Source organism: Caloenas nicobarica, chromosome 7 (assembly GCF_036013445.1).
Source record: "Caloenas nicobarica isolate bCalNic1 chromosome 7, bCalNic1.hap1, whole genome shotgun sequence".
Taxonomy (NCBI): domain Eukaryota; kingdom Metazoa; phylum Chordata; class Aves; order Columbiformes; family Columbidae; genus Caloenas; species Caloenas nicobarica.
The window spans coordinates 17886350-17906065 of record NC_088251.1 but is presented as its reverse complement, the minus strand read 5'-3'; the positions used below and the strand labels follow the sequence as shown (position 1 = coordinate 17906065).

Below are 19716 nucleotides of genomic sequence, written 5' to 3'. Positions count from 1 at the left end.
TCTGAGCACAACATTTACAGTAGATGCCTAGAAGTTTACAAACACCACATGTGATGTGCAGATGAGATTGGGCAACAGAGCCCTGGGATCTGCTCTTCAGTCTTGGGTGATTGAATCACTGTTCTGCTCTACCTTTCTGCCAGAAAACACACACAGTTCTTACCCTGTTTGTAGGGTTTGGGATTCCAGTGGGGAGGTAAAGTGGGAGGCATAATATTTCATTTAAGATTTTACATTATATTAAACAATATTTATTAATACAATCATTCTGTTAAGCTCTATTCGGGGACTCTTTTAATGGATCTTTACATCTTCTTTGGATCTTCAGCTAGTTTCTAGACACACCAGGAAGGAGACTGCAGGTTGCAGCACGGATTTGTGGTTTGGGGAGAAGCCGTGATCATCCGAATGCTGTAAACAATGTGGTCTGTCTGGTTAAAATATCAGTTTCGGTCAAGAACAGTGTATTCCTCCAAATCTGCATGTTTGACTTGGGTACAATCGCATAACTTCATTCTAGAAATTGAGGTGAAATGCCTTGGAAGAACTTGGAGTAATGTCTCTTTCAATCGCAACACCTCCCTCTTTTGTGCTCAGAAACTAGAGGAGCTGGCAGATGTCAATCTATGCATGAAGACAAACAGCAAGAGTTTAAGCACATACATAGCAGCTAGACCTTAAATATTTTTGCATTTTGTTAGACAGCATTAGAACATGATTTCTTTAGTCCTACAAGAATGATTACCCAACAAAACACAAGCTGGAGAAGTAAAAGAATCAGTATGCAAACAAGGAGTTCATCCCTAGTTCATTCATTCTTATCTTGAACAGATTAATAAGTAATCTCATATGTCAGCAGGAATAACAAGGCACTACTGGCTGATTTCAGTCATATGCTTTGATACGACAGCATATAAATCAGAAGGGATCTACAGATCCAACATCAGGCTCTTCTGACACTTGACTTCTCATCCTCAGACAACCATGGAGCTCCTGGGAATGACCACTATTTTCTTGCTGGTCTGCATCTCATGCCTTCTTCTCTTTACCACATGGAGAAGCACATCGCAAAAACGGAAGCAGCCTCCTGGTCCACCCGCACTCCCCATTGTTGGAAACATCCTCCAGCTGAACCTGTGGAACTTGCCTGAAAGCTTGAAGAAGGTAAGGGGCTGTCTCCTCCTTTCTGTGCAGTCTCCACTACATGTGAAACAATGTCCAGTGAAGACTGCCTCAGCTTAATTCACAAACTTAAATTCCATTGACCAAATGTCAGATCAAACAGAAACAAAAGATTTCCCAGAAATACATGCTTTTGAAGTCTATATATTGCAATAATCTATAAATCTAAGTCTACATCTAAGTATATATATTGCAAGTCCAAGTCTAGATATTTGCAGAAATCATCCTAATGATGTGTCCTGTGCTGACCTCACGACAATCCTGCAATTTGCAGTGGATTTGCAATCAAGGCACTGATGCTATCGCAATATTCACTATCCTCCTCCTGTACCCAACTCCTCACCATGCTGGTAATATGGCCTGGCCATCTTTTGGGTAGGACCCTGCTCCATCGTGCTGCCTCTGCTCCCCAGCAGATAGGGAGGATCTCCTGGGAGCAGAAAAAGCTAGCAAAGGGTTTGAAGCACAACAGGTTGGAGGTGAATTGTGCTGTCCATTCCCTCCCCTCCCCTCCCCTGGCTGATGTCACCCATCTGTCAAACAAAACCTGTGTGTTGAAAGGGCATAGGCGGAGGGAGTTCAGCTGGTGTGCCTGTTCCCATGGGGATTGTGAGGGGATGGCGGCAGATGGGTGGGCAGGGCAGGTGTCGCTGGGTTCTGTAGAGCAAACTTATGGTGATGGCTGATACCACCATGTGTGTCATCAGACACTCACGTACTCATACAAGCTCCTTTTTGCCTTGGTGCTTGTGAACACTGAGAATCATGAGCATCCTCTGCTTTGTTTCAGACGCCTGGGTGATTCAGTCTCCCACAATAAAAAACCTGGGACTATTACTACTTTGCTCTTCCAGAGTGAGCATGAGAAGAAGTGTTCCAGGTCACACCAAGAATCTTTCTGCAGTTGTAGCCAAAAGCAGATGCCTGGAAAAAAGAGAACATGATTAATGCAAGGATGCAGGGACTCTCTGCTCATATACTTGCCCAATTGCCAGAGATCTGTGGCCCAGGACATTTTAGGGACAACTGTGGTGTCTTTGTGCTCAAAAACACTTTAGGCACTTGCCTGTGGATATAAGTGCTTTTGAGCCTCTGTAAACTGTTATCCACTGCGCTCTGTCGAAAGCTATTCCAGACTCTTTTTCCAGCCCTATGAAGAACTATTTTCTTTTCTGGGATTTGGACTTAAAACCTCACCACTTCCATTCATGTCCCCTAATTCTTGTACAATTTCCTCTTCCCCTGGCTGCAATTCATAGTTGAAAGATCTCTGCACTGCTGCTAATTGATGTCCACATCTCAGTGATGTTGGGACAGTGGCACGTCACCCCTCAGACTCCTTCCCTTCAAGCTTCTTTTCATGTGATTAACATTCAGATATGTTGTTCTTTGTGTTCCTCTTTCCTACAGCTCAGCAAGAAGTATGGTTCTGTCTTCACCATATGTTTAGGCCCACAAAAGGTTGTGGTGCTGTATGGCTATGATGTTGTGAAAGAAGCTCTGATTGATCAGGGGGATGACTTTAGTGGAAGAGGCAATCTACCACTGATTAAAAAACTCTTAAAAGAAAAAGGTATGTCCCTGGTAATGCGCGTGTACAAAGCACACAAAGCAGATCCTTTCAGTGTTTCAGGAACACAGCTGAGAGGGCAGTGGAGGAGGTGGATTTCATATGCTACATTAATGCATACAAATTAGCAGTAAAAGACTAAATGCCCAACTCATTACTTGGATCCTTGAGTAAATGGGACCCCTGGAGAACAATTTAAGGTCCCAGGTTCCCTTCACTGAGTGACTTTCTATTTTCAGCATGCTCCAAATTCTGGCTAACACTTTTTTCATTAAATGTGCCTCTAGGAACTTACGTGTTTTTCTCCCAGATAGTATAGGCTGTCCCAGTAAGGGTCACATTCAAGATTAGGCCCTGAGGTTATTCACCAGGGCAGTTCCCAGGATGGCATGTATCTGGGTAAACAGTACCTATTCCATGGTATGATGGTGCAGCATCAATGCTACTGTCAATAATGATATGCTGTTTGAGGGTGCATAGCAGAACATTTAAGCAGTTATGTCAGTGGAAAGGCCATGTGCTTGTGGCCAAGATCAATTCAGTACCAGTGTTAACTTCTCATTTACATACTAATGTAGTTTTTCTTCTTCTGGGAATAAACTCACTTTTACTCGAAGAGTTGTGACATATGGATCAGATTTGACACCTCTGGAATTGCAGAGAAGTTACATTTCTGGGCATATAGCAATTGCAGTGTAACTCCACAAAGAGGTGTCTTTGCATCTTGAGTACTCACTGTGTAACTTCCATTCACAAAAAAAAAAAAAAAAAAAAAGGTTTGTTCTTAGAGGTCTATTTTTCCTTACTGTGTCAGGCATTGTGACCAGCAATGGGGAGACCTGGAAGCAGCTCCGACGATTTACACTCACCACTCTGCGGGATTTTGGGATGGGGAAGAAGAGCATCGAGGAGCGAATTCAGGAGGAAGCTCATTTTCTGGTGGAGAGGATCAGGAACACACACGGTAGGACATGGACTTTGTACATGCTGGGATACCCTGCATATCTGCAATGAGACTATGAGGGGTGTAGGGCTGTTTCACCAAATCTGTGACCCAAGAAGTGGACGTGTGGCTGCTGTTTCTGCTCCCTGCTCCAATAGGCAAAGTTATCGCTGCTGGGTGTGAGTCAGTCAAAGGCTCTGGGACATTAAGGAGGGATAAATATAGAAGACTGGTGTTGGAAAGCATCCTTTATCCTATTCTGCTTGAGGAACAAGACAGGGTGGTAAAGGGAATGGCTTGGCCCCAAAGCCGAGGGTTTAGTGCAATTCAGCCATGGAGATGGGGCTGGGCACTGCCACATAACCTCCCAGTATCGGTGGGGGCGTGCAATGGGAACAGGGACTATAAGCTGCTTTTGAAGGCAGGGCGTGATGCATTTTCTTGTAGTATATAAGACAATGTTACTTCCAAGCATTTCCCTGGAGAGTGGCACAGTACCAGCCTGAACCACAGGCTTCCTTTCCACAGCCAGGGTTCCGTGTGAGCTTATTCTGCAAAGGGGAAAAAGCAGACGGATGTTCAAGGATGCTGAAGCGTCACTGTCTCCTATGAGCCACTACAAGATTTAGTCTGCTTTCAGAGATAAACATTCCTGCTACAAATCAGGGAAAATACCCTCACCTCCATTGGTCGTATCTTTTCAGGAAAGACAGTGTTACTGTGCTAGTAAGTTCTACTGCAAGCCTTCATCTCTGCCTCACCTTGTTACAGCATCTTTCACTGCGTACTAAAAAACTTTGCAAACACGATCCATGCAACCAAAAAGTATAAAGCCCTTATTTACTCTTAATGCAAGTGAGAAATGTTAATAGCTAGGACTAGTTATCTATGAGGCTCAGCATGAACATACTCACCACCTCTGATGAGACATCTGCTGAGTCCTCAATGGCCAGGGAGGCATCAATGCTGACAAGTTGCCATTTTTCTGACTCCTTGTTTTTCTTTTAGGATTTTAACCCTTTTCATGTCATTGTTTCTCCTCTTGAAACCTTGAGATGAACTCTATCATTGCATGTAATTAAACCTTTCCTCTTTTTCCTTTTGGGTCCAATCTCTTTTTTTTTTTCTTTCTCACGCCGTAGTCCTCTTCTTAGAAGCTTATGCAGCTGTGCTATCAAAACTAGACTTCGATCACAGACATTTGAATCCATAGGAGAGGGTTACCCAGCTGAGGTTACGGTATTAGAGTTCACAAACAGGGTGTGATAACCTAAAGACAGGGCTCAGGCAAAGTCCTCATGGTTTCATTGGGGTTTGGTGAGAATCTTTAGACCATTTCTAATAGACAGGCTATAAGGGGGACAGGCGTGTGTCAGCTGAAGAGAAAGCAAGCCACTCAGACCAACGAGTGTCCCAGAAGGGGATGATGCCTGAAATACTGAAAGCAAGATACCCTTTGTTGTTGTTGTTCCAGCACACCCCTTCAATCCTGCCAGCTTCCTAGTCCATGCTGTTTCCAACATCATCTGCTCCATCATCTTTGGGGATCGGTTTGACTATGAGGACAAAAAATTTCTAACTTTAATTGACTTGCTAAATGAAAACAATGAGCTCCAGTGCACTGTAGAAGCACAGGTGTGTACAGTCTTCTTTAAATAATAAATGTGGTAAGGATTATAATATTGTCTTGATAAATACTTATCCATGTTATTCATCTTCAATTGGAGCAGATTTTCATAAATTTGGAGTAATTTTTTGAAAGCCAAAAGGGCAGTTAAATAACCTATTCCTGTTCGGTTTTTTTCTTGTCTTATGGAATTGCCATTTTATGTCCAAAGAACAATATCATTTCGAAAGTTTCTCAAGTGACGTCTATCCTTGAACATAGTTAAACCAGAAAGTAAAAGGCATTAAAATCCAGTTGAATAATAAAGACCTACTGTTCCAAAAGTCTTCAATTGTCCCATTTTCATAGTTACAGTTAGGGGAACATTGTATTGTATCCACATTAATCAGAATGTGCTTTTCCATCATTTTATTCTTACAGCTATACAATTTCTTCCCAACCCTCATGGAGTATTTACCCGGGAATCATCAAAAACTGACTAAAAACAGTGAAAAAATTGATGAATTTACTTTAGGAATCATAGCGGAACACCAGCAAACCCTGGATCCTGCTTGTCCTCGTGATTTTATTGATGCTTTTCTTAACAAAATGGAACAGGTAATGTAAGAGCAAGAGATTCCTTGGATTATAACAAAACCACTGCTTGAATCCCAGCTTCTTTTCAGTTGTGGCAGGGCTCGAGGCTTTTGCAAATACAGAGGGGAACTTGCTTTTCTTGGCACATCAACTTCATTCTAGCCTATTTTCTTATTTAGACTTTTAAAGGCAGAATTAACAGCACTAGCTAAAGTTCTGAAAGTTGAAGACCAATCTGGCTGATGTAATTCAATGTTCCTCCCAGATTAAAAAAGGTTCATAATATTACGTAGTAAAAGTACCATAAATGCTGGTGTTCTGAAGAGTGAGTGTCATATTTTTGAAAAGATATTAGATGTGTTTAAAAACATACATTATGGGTACAGAAGATTCCTTTTTAAATAACAGTTTAAATTTGTCATTCTGAACATTGTTCCAAATCATCCTCCAGGAGAAAGGGAACAGTCACTCAGAATTCACCACTGAGACTTTGAGCAGAACCACGCTCGACTTGTTCCTTGCAGGAACAGGGACCACCAGCATCACACTGAGACATGGACTTCTCATTCTCCAGAGATACCCAGAGATATCAGGTAATAGAAAAGGAAATAAATAATTGAAACTTTTTAATAGGTTGTTGGATCGATTTGGACAATTCCTGTCACTGCCATATGCAGCAATGTTCCCCATCCCAAGGAAAAATATATTTGCAGTGTGGAAATGTCTATTAGTCTTGGTTATACTCACAGGAAAGAGATATCAGTACTAACTACATTCACATATTCCTGCTGCTCAAAAAGCAAGTTTTGCTGTAAATATGGGGAGGGAGTTAGGCAAAGAGATGTAGAACTTGTCCATTAAATGCTTACTTCTCTCCTAACAGAGAGAATGCAAAAGGAGATTGACTGTGTGATTGGCCGAGACCGAAGGCCCTGCATGGCAGATCGGAGCCAGATGCCCTACACGGATGCTGTGGTCCATGAAATCCAGAGATTTATTGATTTCCTTCCATTTAATGTCCCACGTAGTGTGATCAAAGACACCAAGTTCAGAGATTATTTTATCCCCAAGGTCTGTTCCACTGTGTCTGAAAAACGTCATAATCTCCTGCAAACAATAACGTGTACTATTCATTGTATGGTATTTTATTTTCAAAAACAACAAAATGAGAAAAAGTGCTGTAATAATTTAGTTTGGAAAGGGATTCTGGAAGTTATTGAGGCTTTTCATACTCTATGTGAAGAGAAGATAGAGCTTTCTATTTTTCTCACGTAAATATATTCATTAAATGTTCATCTGAAGCTGGTTCAACTCTGACTACCTTTCTATTCAGCTCTGGGAATTTCTCAATGCTGCTTTGCTTTAGCATGTCTCCATTTTAATTTTCTTCTCTTCTCTTTCTTAACTCAGGACACTATGATATTCCCAATGCTGAGTTCTGTCCTACATGATAGCAAGGAATTTCCAAATCCAGAAAAATTTGACCCAGGACGTTTCCTGAATGCAAATGGTACCTTTAGAAAGAGTGACTACTTCATGCCATTTTCTGCAGGTAAGACCTCTTTCTATTTCAGACCCTGGACTATCCTCTCCTAGAATCTCTCTGAAGATTTCAGTGGCCCCACCACCACGGTCTCTACCGTGATGTCTGGTGATCTATTATACTCGTCATTTCTGGGCAGCTTGAACCTGAGTTCTCTAGAGTTTCAGCTGATGTCCTTGTTTAGCAATCACAGAAGCTACTCCAATGCATTCTACAGGAAGAGATGTGTGAAGTGGGACTCAGCCAGGCAACTTGACTCTCTGCCGAACAGCAGTAGAACATGAGAAACTGAAGCCTTCAAACCGCCTTTGCCCACTGAACACTCTTATTGTTCTGGACACTTAGCCCCTAGTTTCATTCATTTGCCTCCCCAAAATGCGGCAGCACTCCATTCTGAGATGTGTGAACTTTCATGGAGCAGTCCTTAAAAATAAGTCACCAGCAAAATACTCCACTGTCACCTCACTTTTTATTATGTTTTGCTTGCAGGAAAACGCATCTGTGCAGGAGAAGGTCTGGCCCGGATGGAGATATTCATATTTTTAACAGCCATCCTGCAGAACTTTACCTTGAAACCCACTGTGCATCACAAGGACATTGATATTTCCCCAATAGTCAGCACTCTGGCAAATATGCCCCGACCTTATGAGGTCTCTTTTCTTCCACGTTAGCCAAGTGAAGACAGTTGACAGCTCCCAAACTCATGAAAGCTCTGCTTGAATGATAGTGATTTCCCAATCTGTTGAGACTGTAACACTCAGATCATTTGCTAGATACCTTCTGGAGAGAAGGGTGTTCAGGAAAGAAAATTGTGTGCAGAAAGAGTTTGCATGAGTTGCCAAGCATACATGTACAGATGTAAGTAAGACTCGCATTTCCTGACCTGATCACATCCTCTGCAATGTATAATCTATAGTGATTAGAGGGAAGACAGAGAGGCGAATCTGTGCTATGTGGAAAAAGACAGCAACTGTAGTATCACGACAACAGCATTAGCTGTTCATGTGAAACAGGCACAACTACTTTCCTTTCAAATTACTAGTAAGCTGGACATACCGTGAGTAGGTAGAATGACATTGCAAAGCCAAAAGCCACAAATGCGCAGAAACACAGAAATATGAAAGATATATGACAGCTGAGCTGGAGCTCAACTGCTGCCAACAAGACACTGCAGCTGCTGCTGACTGAAATAACTGGATATTTACACAATAAAACCCATCTCGAGTCTAAGGAAATAAATCTTCACTAACGTTACCCTTCTTTTTCCGAGCAAAAGAAAGATTTTTTACCCTCTAAGAAACTAAAATAATGACTTCAAATATAAAATTTGAGTATTACCCAGTTTCGACTCAACAGTATTCTTAGGCCTTCTGATTCTTTTAATTTACAGTCCTGAAGCTAATGTTTGATTTTTTTCAAGTATCTACTTCAGGTTAATGATTCCCTTTAAAGTCCAAAGCATCATTACAATAAAATCTTGGTATTTATCCTAGGAAGTGATCCTTTTCTTCCATTTTTCCTCATTAGCTGACTATCAACAACATAAGTGTGGATTATTTTCTGACATCCAATCATGTAGGAAGCTTACAATCATTTCTATTTTTCATTAGGACCAGTACTGCTGTAAATAATTTAAGCAGTAGTGGCTTTTTCTTCTCAACATATAGGAAAAAACAGTAGGATTAGGGAATAGTCTCTTCCTGGGAGGGAGAGAAGAGGGATAGTTAGTGTGATACTAGCTTTTAAATAGAAGGCGGATCAAAGGTGCCAAGCACACAATAAAGCTGCATCTTCAAAAAGCCTTCTTGCTGAGATCATAACAGAAAAACATCCATAGTGGGTCAGAAGAAAGATCCATGGAGTCCTACTGTTCCGTATTGGAGAATGGTGAGTACTAGGTACTCTGCCCTAGTGAGGTCACATCTAGAGTATTGTGTCCAGTTCTGGGCTCCCCAGTTCAAGAAAGACGAGGAATTACTAGAAAGAGGCTAGCAGCAGCCTACAAAGATGATGAGGGGTCTGGAGCATCTTCCTTATGAGGAAAGGCTGAGAGACCTGGGTCTGTTTAGCCTGGAGAAGAGAAGGCTGAGAGGGAATCTTATCAATAAGTATCTTAAGGGTGGGTATCAAGAGGAGGGGGCCAGAATCTTTTCAGTGGTGCCCAACAACAGGATAAGGGGCAACGGGCACAGAATGAAACATGGAAGGTTCCATCTGAATATGAGGAGAAACAACTTTACTTTGAGGGTGCCAGAGAACTGGAACAGGCTGCCCAGAGAATTTGTGGAGTCTCCTTCTCTGGAGACATTCAAAACCCACCTGGAAGCATTCCTGTGCGATCTACTCTAGGTGAACCTGCTTTAGCAGGTGGGTTGGACTAGATGATCTCCAGAGGTCCCTTCCAAGCCCAACCATTCTGTGATTCTGTGAAAATATCATTGAGTTTCTCACCATATACCAAAGAGGATTAACTATGACAAGTCTTCTCAGCAGACAAAAACAAGAAAGCACTCCATGCTTCCTCTTCAATTGTGCCATGAATAAAACAGGAAAAGTAAATGGCCCAGAGGCCACTTCCCTATTTCAGACACCTCCCTCCATGCTGAAAAGAAGAGAAAGTAGCCAATGCAAATCAGCAACAAAACAGCTTTTGTTCCCGGAGATCCCACCATAGCACACAGTGGGCTTTGAGATAAGATGAGGGCTGAAGTTGTGGTATGGTTTCCCTAAAAACAATGACCTTGAGACCCTCCTGTTCTGTGCTCACACACTGCAAGAAATAACAAGATCTGAGAGCCATAACAGGCTAATCTGAATTCTCTTCATAGGCTAAAATGTGGCCTCTTTTAGAGCAAACACTATATGCTAACCATGAGAGAGAGAATAAAAGGACAGTGCGTGCTGTAGGTGAGAAGCATGAGCAACCAGTGTGGGTGGTTAAGCTTTAGCAAGGCTTTAGGTTGCACAGTCCAGGCAACATTAGTGGTAAGAAAACACAGAAGGCACAAATGAACTGGTCTTTCTATTGGCCCTTCAGATGAAATCTGGCCCCTGTACTTAGATATGGTAGAAAAGATTTCCTACCATAACTCCCACCCTAAATGCAGCTTAGCATGTTTCAAAGCAACCTTTACCTTTACATTTGACCAGCTATTCACTCTTCTCACATTGATTCTCATTTTCTTTTTATATTATGATTATTTATATTACGTTTCAAATTGCAAACTGTTCCTACTATTTTATTGCATGGATTTCCTATATTGTGCCTGTACTGCATTGCTCTCTTTAACTACCCACTATGCAGTGCCTTTAAGAAATGTTCTTCAGCATGCTATAATGTCAGAGAGCTGCCTGGTTTCTTTACGGCAGCTTGCCTGAGCTTTCTTTGTTCCTAGTTCAACTCTTCGGAACGGAGGGCAATGGCCCCCAGTGAAATGTTGTCCTGGACGTCTCAGGATATACTTGTCCCACTGGGGTGACATACCCAGTTATGAGGGTGGAAAGCCATGTGATGATGTCACTGCAGCCATCTGCCCTCCAGGCCATAACCCAGACCTTACCAAGTGCAACAACTGCCATCTGCAACAGCAAGAGACCAGAACCATTGCATGCCAGGGAGGCAAAGGATTCCCCAAATTCTGCCAGACTTTGCTCCTCTACTCAACGAAACATTGGCTCTTCCCACTTCTGACTTCTCAATTACATCTTCCCCAAAGACCAGTTCTACCTAGGCAGAATCTCGCACAACAGTACCTGTTCCTCTGGAGAACTTTTGGGACAGTGGCAGAAGTCCTTTTCCACTGAACTCTATAGCTTTGTGTCAATCAATCAGAGCTTATTTCACAGCATAGGGTCCATACGACACCACCGCACGTACTGAGCCCAAACAAACTCTGAACATAGGACCATACTTCTTACTGAGCTGAAACAATTTTACAAAAGAAGAACATCGCTTTTAAGTTACATCCACTTGCCTGGGCAAGTTATTCTTCAGCTGCAACATGTTTCCTATGAGAGGCAAAGGAAATGGGCCAAGAGGCAGCTGCCCTGTTTCAGACATCTCCCCCCACGCTGAGCACACAGGGAGGCAGACAATGCAAACCAGCAAGAAAATTACTGTGGCTCCCAGGGGGGTCCCATGGCAACATGGAACAGGGGTGTGGGATCAAGAAGGGCTTAAGCTGCATCTTGGAAGACTCGCTTTATGAAGCCTACAGTAAAAACAACAGTGCAAATGTAACCAAGGGCTGCTCTCCTTTCCTCTGGGTTAAACATACTAGTTAGAAAATCGTCACTTGCTGCCAACGAACTTGGATGAACTGCTTCTTCAAGGTCAGCCTCGTTCTACTATAATATCACAAAGTAGAGACAAACATCAATCATTAACAAACCTTGTATTAACTAATCTTGTCATACTTTCATAGCACGCTTGTCTTCTGCCTATTACTGTTGGCTACATGCTTGTCCTCTGCTGCAGTACTGCAAATACAACAATGTATGTACCTATGTAAAGAATGAGGAGCCCATTCTGAAGACTGTGGACATAACCACATAGTACTACGCTCAAACTTGGGTGACTTCAGAATCACCTGTCAGAGCAGCTGGGCAGAACTGTCTCAAGGCACCAGGGGAAAAAAATCCCCCTCTGGAACTGAACTTCTCTGTTCCTGCTTGAAGAGCTGGATTTGCCAGGCTGATTTACATCCCCTGGTTTGCAGGTGCAGTCCAAGTCCTCAAGAACTATGTTGGCTCCAAAGAGGTTACACAGACTACTTGGATGAGACACTTTGTGCCTTGACTCTCCTCCGTCAGCCCTCCCAGTCAGTCCAGTGATGTCTCTTCCGTCGTGCTGCCCCCCAAGGACCTGCCATCCCTGCCATGATTTGGATTCTGCCAGTCACACAAGGGCCTGCAGGCAGAGAGAGGAGTAGTTACTCAGAGGCAGAACTGGGAACACAGCTGTTGGCTCTCAGCCTATTTGGAATGCCGCTGTCACACCATCTTCCAGCCAGCCAGGTAGTCAGTCACTAAAATTCCCTCCCAGTCAAGAGTCACTTGTGGGACAAGCTCCTCTTCCCAGTGCTGCTTCCTGGAGGTGGGATACTCAAACGTTTGGGAAGGGATTTGCTATTTCTTAGCTCTCTGCTATTTCTTGGCTCTCTTACATGAAAACACTAGGTACTTACTGACAACGCACAGTTAGATGGATTTCCATCTTCAGAGCTCTTGGAGGTTTCATCTTCATACTTTAAAATTACCATACTATTTTCTATACATAAAAAAGCAACTTTTTCAACAGGAACAAGATTTGGTCCTTACTTGGCTTTTACGGCTTGATCTTGTGGAAGTTTCTTCTGCTGACACATCGCCCTCTTGTGGCCATCCCGCAATCCTGTCAAGGGAAGGCAATGCAGAAATGCCATATTACTTTACTTGGAAATTCTCTGCCCCGACCACATCGATTCCTAGACCTTCCAACAGCATGCAGGGTTGCATGTGGTGAGTGGATCTCTTCATCATAGCAACTATCAAATGTACCTGCTGATTGGAACAAGACATGGCTAAGCCAGCAGTTGTACAAAACCAGAAGCAAATACGAGTGTCACTGGAGAGTCTATTTAAACCTGTTCTTGAGCCTGCTCTTTACCTCGCTGTAAACATACAAACCAGACACAGGGCCTCTGTCTGTGGAGGGATGGGGCAGGCCAGGAAGATCCAAGCAGACTGAGCATTCTCCAGATGAGGTAAGTACAGAGGGAACGAGATACAATGGTTTAACTTCCATGTGACCTTCTTTACCTATCCACTGTCACTCAGCCCCCTTGGCCCCCTCAACCTTGAGGGGTGAGGAGCTGTTAACAACAGCTGCATGGATGCTGTCTTAGAGAGCACAGTTTCCATTTCAGGCATGACACTGATAGCAACCTCTGCTATCAGACATGTCTCTGGAGACCTGAGAAGTGATTAGGGCTTACAGCGAATATATGTACTCTAGAGTGACACTGGGTACAGTCACAATCTGCTTATCCACAAATGCCCAGTGCTCTGCTCAGCAGAGGACCGACTCTGGCCTTCGTGCCCCTGTGAATGTGTTCTTGCTTACCTAGCACTAGCCTACCCTTGAGTGCATCCCTTTCTGCCCAAACACTCTGACCATGCTTACACCTAACTCCTGTCTTAGGAAAACTTCTACCGAGCTACTGTCATGTTCATAGCTGCCTTTGGCAATACGGCATGCTCCAGGCACACATTCTGGAAGGAAAAGTCTTACTGCTGCAGAATGAGCACAGTACATTACACCACACTTAAGAAGGGTGAGGAACATAACTGCCTCCTCCTTTCTATGAAGAAAGACTAGCAGCCCTGAAACATGTTCACCATCGTGTGCCTGCCAACCGTCCCAAGACGAAAAGGTGCCCTACTGAGCCCAAGGCAGTTGGAAGTGCTAGAGGATGAAAACAGAAAACAGAGCGGCCAGTCCTGCTGTTCTTCTTGGACACTTCCGGAATTTACATAACAAGCCTGCTCTTATGATCCCATGGACAGTGAATCCTTCTTACTATGGAACTATGAGGTTTGGCATCCCAACTGGAATGTGAGCAGTGTGTGTTAAGGAAAAGAGAAGGTGACTGGGACTCACCTTAACACAGAGGAGGGCTGCCACACATCCACTTCCACGGGAGTCTGACTCGTATTGAGAGTCTGAGCACACGGTCCACATCTGATAATGGAGTGGACTTGCATTGGCAGTGAGCTGCCATTACAGCATGGAGTGCATCCAGGCCCCATTCCATTCTGTGTACAGTACTTGATTTGCAGGTTATCTGCCATGACCAGAAATTATTTAGCTTGCTGTCATGTGATAGGACAAGGCACTGGCACTTAAGGCTTGATATTATTCTTATCTCATGGATCTCATGATCACAACTCTCTAGACCACAGGCGGCCACCTCTCCACTGTAATCCCTTGGGATACAAAGTTGTCACCCCTTCATCTTGGCTTCTGCACCAAGCCAGAGTGCAGGGCCAGCTGCACCCCTGCAGTGGAAAACAATCCCTTCACATGCCAGCATCTGTTCTGTGTCCCTGGCACTGCCTTCCCAAAAAGTTTCGGGAATTGAGGAGATCACTAAGTTGAAATGTCAGTGGTCTTGTTTCAATCTTAGAACAACCTGCCCCAGTAAGCATGTCAGTGGCTTGTCAGCTCTAGAAGATGTCCACCTATCCAGAACCATTTCCAACCTGATATGAATCAGCGACATTTCTGTTCTTAGAGGTGGGTGTGGGCCAGAGAAGGGACTTACAGTGGATCAGGGCCTAAGTTCCCAGGCACATTCAAGTGTTATACACCTTCATGAAAATTCCCGTTCTTCCAGGGGACAAAGGAGTTCCAAGTAGCACTCTCAAGCTTTTACACTAGCACCCAAATATCTGTAATTTTCCTCGCCAGTGGAAAAGCTAAAGGATAGTACTATCTGAAACACTGGTGACTCTCACTGAATCATGTCTAGATGTTGTATAATCTACATGAACCTCTGGAAAAACAGGACTTTTAGACTGTCGACCACTTTGTGGTATCACTTCCAAGCATCAGAGACCACCAAGTAACTATTTACAGTGGCTGTACACTGACTGACAGAAGGATGATCTTTATCACATTGGCAGTGGACCAGACATTCTTCTAAACTGCCTGTAGGAAGTTTGAACTATTTCTTTCCTACATCAGTACTTGTACTATCCTTGACTGCAACTCACTCAAAAGCCAGCTTGAACAAGTCAGGGTCAATAGGTACAGAAGAAAACAAAACAAAACAAAGCCACGAACACACAATATGGAGTACGAGTACCTGTTCTGTTAAATTAGCAATTTGGAACACTGTTAATCTGGTAGAGAATAAGCTTTCTGTGCTGGTCATGCCTTTTCAAAAACTACTAGGATCAAAATTCATTGGTAAAGTAGCTAAAAGATCTGCTAAGTTAACTGAGGATGTGATAAAGCAATACCTCTTGCAATCTCAGCTGGGGTCCAGACAGTCAAATAATATAATTGCAGAAATACTTGACAAAGAGTTTAAAACATGTTCTCTTCTATGATCTCTAGTAGCTGGAATGAGTTTGTCTTTATTTACAGACCTTTTGAAAAACAAAACCAAACAAAAAAAACCCAAAAAAACACCAAACAAAAAAAAAACACACAAAAAAACCCACAAAAAGACAACTTACATAATATCTCCAACAGGAATTTGAGATTCCAGAGAGACAAATGCATCAAGTTGTTTTATTGTAACCTTATAATAATTAGTCTCTCTATTTCAAACAGATAAAGGTGGACACCAAAATGAAGTGTTTTCAACACCATGGTCATAACTCCAAAGGCCCAGATATCTTCTCAACGCAGAGCTCAATGAAGGTAAAAATGAAGTTTAGGTCCTGCTGCTACCGTGAGAAAATGTCTTTATAGGTTACAGAGGACTTTTCCTAGGTAGAGTATTTCTGTGGGACACAGGACTAACACACAGCCCATTTCAATATATGGGTTAGGGACAGAACAACTGAGGCAACAGAACCCCTTAAGAAGAGGAAAATATTATTCAGCCTTAAGCCTGAATACAGCCTACTGTATTCAACAGGTAGAAAAAGTTACCAGTCTTGATGTTAGCTGTAACCAAATCCTTGTCAACATACAGAACTGCTATGTGCAACTTAAACAGAAATCAGTCTGGCTCATAGCCCAACTCCAACATAAAGACTGTTGTAATTTCATCGTTTCTCCAGTTTTTTGTACTTGGCTTCTGCAGAAGGAAAAATAACGATATTTTAGGACTGGATACATAAAAGCTTTGAATCCTGTAAGCTGCTATACATCTTAAAAATCAAGTTAATTTACAGTATCACTCAGGGTAATTTTTTACTAATGCGTTTAGCCAAATATAACTGTACAATGAAACTTTTACAAACCAGCTGCTTAAGTGAGACAACTAATATTAATTTAAGCCAAGGGGACTTGGGTGCCTGGTGGAACTTTACGAATCCCTTTATTTGAAGGATTAAACGCCTGTCTTTCAAATTTAGGTCAGTGCCTATTGTAAAAGAGAAATCAAACCTCATTAAGAAGCTGTAGTTCAATAATAGCTGTACTAGTCTACTTCCATATAACTTGATACATTAATCTTTTCCCAGAGCTTGCCACTTCACAGGCAATGTTCATTGCTCAAAAGCAGCATAGGTAATTCTGCAGCTTAGGCTTGTTAAACAGAGAAGGAGTTTACTTTGTCTTTTTAAGTTCCCCTTGAAAGGGACTATGCTGCTAGGTAGTAACAGTAGAAGACAATAGTTACCAAGTTTTTTGGAATATGCATCCAATTTATAAGCTGCCTGCTCCAGAGCTGCAACCTGTTCCTCAATTAGGTTGATTTGTTCCAGATATGGCTGAAGAGCAGCATCTTAAAAAAAAAAAAAATGTAAAAATACGTCAGTTCTCCATAATTCAATTCCAAGAGAAAGTTCACACTTGAAATACAACTTTGTCATGACATTCTTCAAATAAAATAATTTAAAAGTCCCTTCCTTCCCCTGCCCCAAAATCAAGCGGTGATACTAACAGCCATGTTCCAGGAAGGCTTGAAATGTTTGAGAGTACTGGCTAGACTCAACACAAGTAACAATACACGAATCCAAAGAAGTGTTAATTCTTGTCATAAATTCAGACACATTTTCTCTTACGGTGGTCTCCATAGTCTATAGCTGTAAAGAAACATATAAGGTTGGCACCGCACAACAGCACTTCTGTTTCAGGGAGTCTATTTCCTTCCTTCAGCAGTGTGATCTGACTCTTAGATGCCTCATTTCCCAAACAACTGTACTGTTCATTATACCCCTACCTTATGTGGTTTACTTACATTTTTGATTTAAATCCTTCAGATTTCTACTGATGTTTATAGCGATATCTTTCATTTCTAGGTACTTCAAGCTAGTCAGCTTATTCATGTTTTCCAAGAGTTTGTAGTCTTCACTGGTGGCTTAAAAAGAATGGAGTTTATTTTAATAAAAGTTGATCTGGTTTGAATTGGGTGCAGACTCTTCAAGAGGACAAGAGATTTCAAACCAATTGCCAAATATAATGAATAATAGTTTAGATAGTGATATAGGTATTACTATAATGTTCTACAATGAGAGATATGACATTTTTGTGAATTGTAAAAATCAACTGGACTGATTAATTCTTATTCACTTGCAATTTTTTTGAGAGAAAGATTGACTAATTCCTCACATTTCTACTCTTACTCTGTCAGTTAAACACTTTTGTTTACAAAACCAACAGCATAAATCCAGACTGGTAATCTGTCCCATATAACCTTAAAGTCCATGCAAATCAGAAGTGGTGTGGAATGCTTTCAAAATTAGCCTATGGAATACACTAACTTGTTGAGCAGTTAACTTTGCCCCAGTTACTGTTGCACAGCAGTTTATTCCAAAGCATGAATGTTGGAAAACACGTGTATTATCCTTGCTCTCAGAAACAAAATAGCTGTACATGTTTCACTCTCAGTTGTGCTTCTCTTTCAGTCCTTCTTAACCTAGACTCCTTTTGCTTTGTTTTATCATGTACAAGCTTCTGCAAGACTAAAAATAACTATTTTTAAAGTTGCTGATATCTTACTGAACTCTTTTGAAAAATGTGCTATTCTGGAACTTCAATAATACGACTAATCTCAGTGTTGTTAGTAGTCTAGCAACATGTCAGGCTTGAACTGCCCATCTTGCTAGATATGATCTAAAAAGGTATAACTTCAGCAAACTACACAACAGATTTCTTTAAAATAACATGAAAAGAAACAAAAACTTACTTGCAGGTCAGTATTGCAGTGCCTTACCTGTTAGTTCACCTGTTAAGTAAGTGGCCATTTTGCTGAACATGTCTTTACAGAGTTCATTGATGTCTGCCTCTGCTGGTTCCTTAGCTTCCTCCGCTGTTTCAACAGCAGGATCCTCTAATCAGGGTACAGACATTACAGGGTTAGGGGAAGTTAGCAGGTACAGAAATACACCATAAAAGGTTAAATGGTCCCTTTTGGTTTTTTTCCCTTCAAATTCACTACACCTACTTTCCATACAAGTTGTCTACTTTACACTAAGGGGTAACAAAGCTAAGCAACTTCCTTGAAGCAGGATCATGATTATTTCAAAACAATACTTTAGGGAGCATTTAAGGGAGAGGCATCTGGCCTAACCACACTTGCAAATATCAGCCCCTTCCTGTATTTGGACGACAGGAAAGGAATTTGGGGAGAACTTTTGAGTGACTGTGCACAACGCTACAGATATTTATTTCTAGTCACTGATTCAGGACAGAAGCACAGCCCCCTAGTCAGTTTCACAAGGGGCTACAATAGATTCCCACCTGATCACCGTTTTTCTTCTCCAGAACCATTTCTATCACAACCTGCCCTTGTCCTGCTCTTCGCAGGAGCACTTCGGCACCTCTTCCTCACCCCGGAATGTTGCTCTTGCCTTTGTCGGCAACTTTTGCCGGCTTGAACACAAAGGCTGCCCCGATGCCCGCGGCTCCCGCTGACCGAGCGGCGGCGCGGTGCGGGGACAAGCCCCGGGCGGGACGCAGGCAAGGCAGCAGCCGGCCGACGGACGCAAAGCCGAAGGCGCAGGCCCGCCCCGCAGCCGGCCCCCACCCCGCAGCCGGCCCCCACCCCACCGCCGGAGCCCTTTCCCGCCGCGGGGCGGCTGCTGCCCCGCCGGGCGGCTCCTCCCTGCGCCGCGCCGGGAGCAGGGCCGCGGCCTGGCAGGGCCCGGCCACCGCCACGCGGCCAAGGGCCGAATCCGGAGACGGCCCGACGGCCCCCCCGCCCCGGCCTCTTACGCTTGGCGGGCTGCGCGCCGGCCTCGGGCAGCCCCTCCGCCGCGGTCGCCATGGCGACAGGCCCCCTCCCGCGGCGCCGCTTCCGCCTTCAACCCCGCGCACGGCCGCGGCCCCGCCCCTCGCCGCCGCGGCGCATGCGCGACTGCAGGCGGGCCAGAGGAGGCCGGGGCGGCGGGGGCCGGGGCGGGTCTGAGCGCTGGGCTCCGGCGGGCGGGGACGCCACCACCGTGCCGGCCCCGGCTCGCTCCCCGCCGGGTCACGCAGCAGCCGGGGCCTGACAGCCGCCCGCGCCTAGATCCGGGGCCTGGGCACCCCAGCGCCTCTGGCCGCGCGGTGAGGGGAGGCCTCCGCTGCCGCAGCTCTGACGGGCCGCAGCTTCAGTGCCGGGAACAGCACAAAC

At 43.6% G+C, this 19716-nt stretch overlaps 2 protein-coding genes and 1 long non-coding RNA gene across 5 annotated transcripts; 1 reads left to right on the top strand and 2 right to left on the bottom strand.

The window, feature by feature from the left end:
• Positions 1–963: 963 nt before the first annotated feature.
• LOC135990628 (cytochrome P450 2H1-like) lies at positions 964–8907 on the top strand. 3 transcript variants are annotated; one of them, XM_065638429.1, is made up of 9 exons: positions 964–1164; positions 2593–2755; positions 3567–3716; positions 5170–5330; positions 5743–5919; positions 6350–6491; positions 6782–6969; positions 7309–7450; positions 7931–8907. In XM_065638429.1, exons 1-9 carry the CDS (start codon positions 985–987, stop codon positions 8110–8112), a joined length of 1485 nt encoding a protein of 494 aa, XP_065494501.1. In that variant the 5' UTR covers positions 964–984; the 3' UTR covers positions 8113–8907. The 3 variants fall into 3 exon arrangements, with proteins under 3 accessions (XP_065494501.1, XP_065494499.1, XP_065494500.1); XM_065638427.1 differs by having other exon boundaries at positions 985–1164; positions 5170–5339; XM_065638428.1 differs by lacking the exon at positions 5743–5919 and having other exon boundaries at positions 985–1164.
• Positions 8908–12106: 3199 nt separating this feature from the next.
• LOC135990629 (uncharacterized) lies at positions 12107–14312 on the bottom strand. The gene is made up of 3 exons (XR_010606445.1): positions 14082–14312; positions 12761–12833; positions 12107–12350 (listed from the first exon to the last, which is right to left on the bottom strand). It is a non-coding gene; the product is annotated as an uncharacterized LOC135990629 (long non-coding RNA).
• An 880-nt stretch (positions 14313–15192) lies between these two features.
• On the bottom strand, positions 15193–19438 carry BLOC1S2 (biogenesis of lysosomal organelles complex 1 subunit 2). The gene is made up of 5 exons (XM_065639270.1): positions 19317–19438; positions 18316–18432; positions 17341–17460; positions 16780–16884; positions 15193–16233 (listed from the first exon to the last, which is right to left on the bottom strand). Exons 1-5 carry the CDS (start codon positions 19366–19368, stop codon positions 16202–16204), a joined length of 426 nt encoding a protein of 141 aa, XP_065495342.1. The 5' UTR covers positions 19369–19438; the 3' UTR covers positions 15193–16201.
• Between the last annotated feature and the right edge of the window lie 278 nt (positions 19439–19716).

Coding starts and splice junctions, on each gene's coding strand:
- LOC135990628 (XM_065638427.1), top strand. CDS start 985: ATGGAGCTCCTGGGAATGACCACTATTTTCTTGCTGGTCTGCATCTCA. Junction 5,920..6,349: donor TTCTTAACAAAATGGAACAG/GTAATGTAAGAG, acceptor ATCATCCTCCAG/GAGAAAGGGAACAGTCACTC. Junction 7,451..7,930: donor CTTCATGCCATTTTCTGCAG/GTAAGACCTCTT, acceptor TTTTGCTTGCAG/GAAAACGCATCTGTGCAGGA.
- BLOC1S2 (XM_065639270.1), bottom strand. CDS start 19,368: ATGGCGACCGCGGCGGAGGGGCTGCCCGAGGCCGGCGCGCAGCCCGCC. Junction 17,461..18,315: donor CTTAACAGGTGAACTAACAG/GTAAGGCACTGC, acceptor ATTCTTTTTAAG/CCACCAGTGAAGACTACAAA. Junction 16,234..16,779: donor TGCATATTCCAAAAAACTTG/GTAACTATTGTC, acceptor TTCCTTCTGCAG/AAGCCAAGTACAAAAAACTG.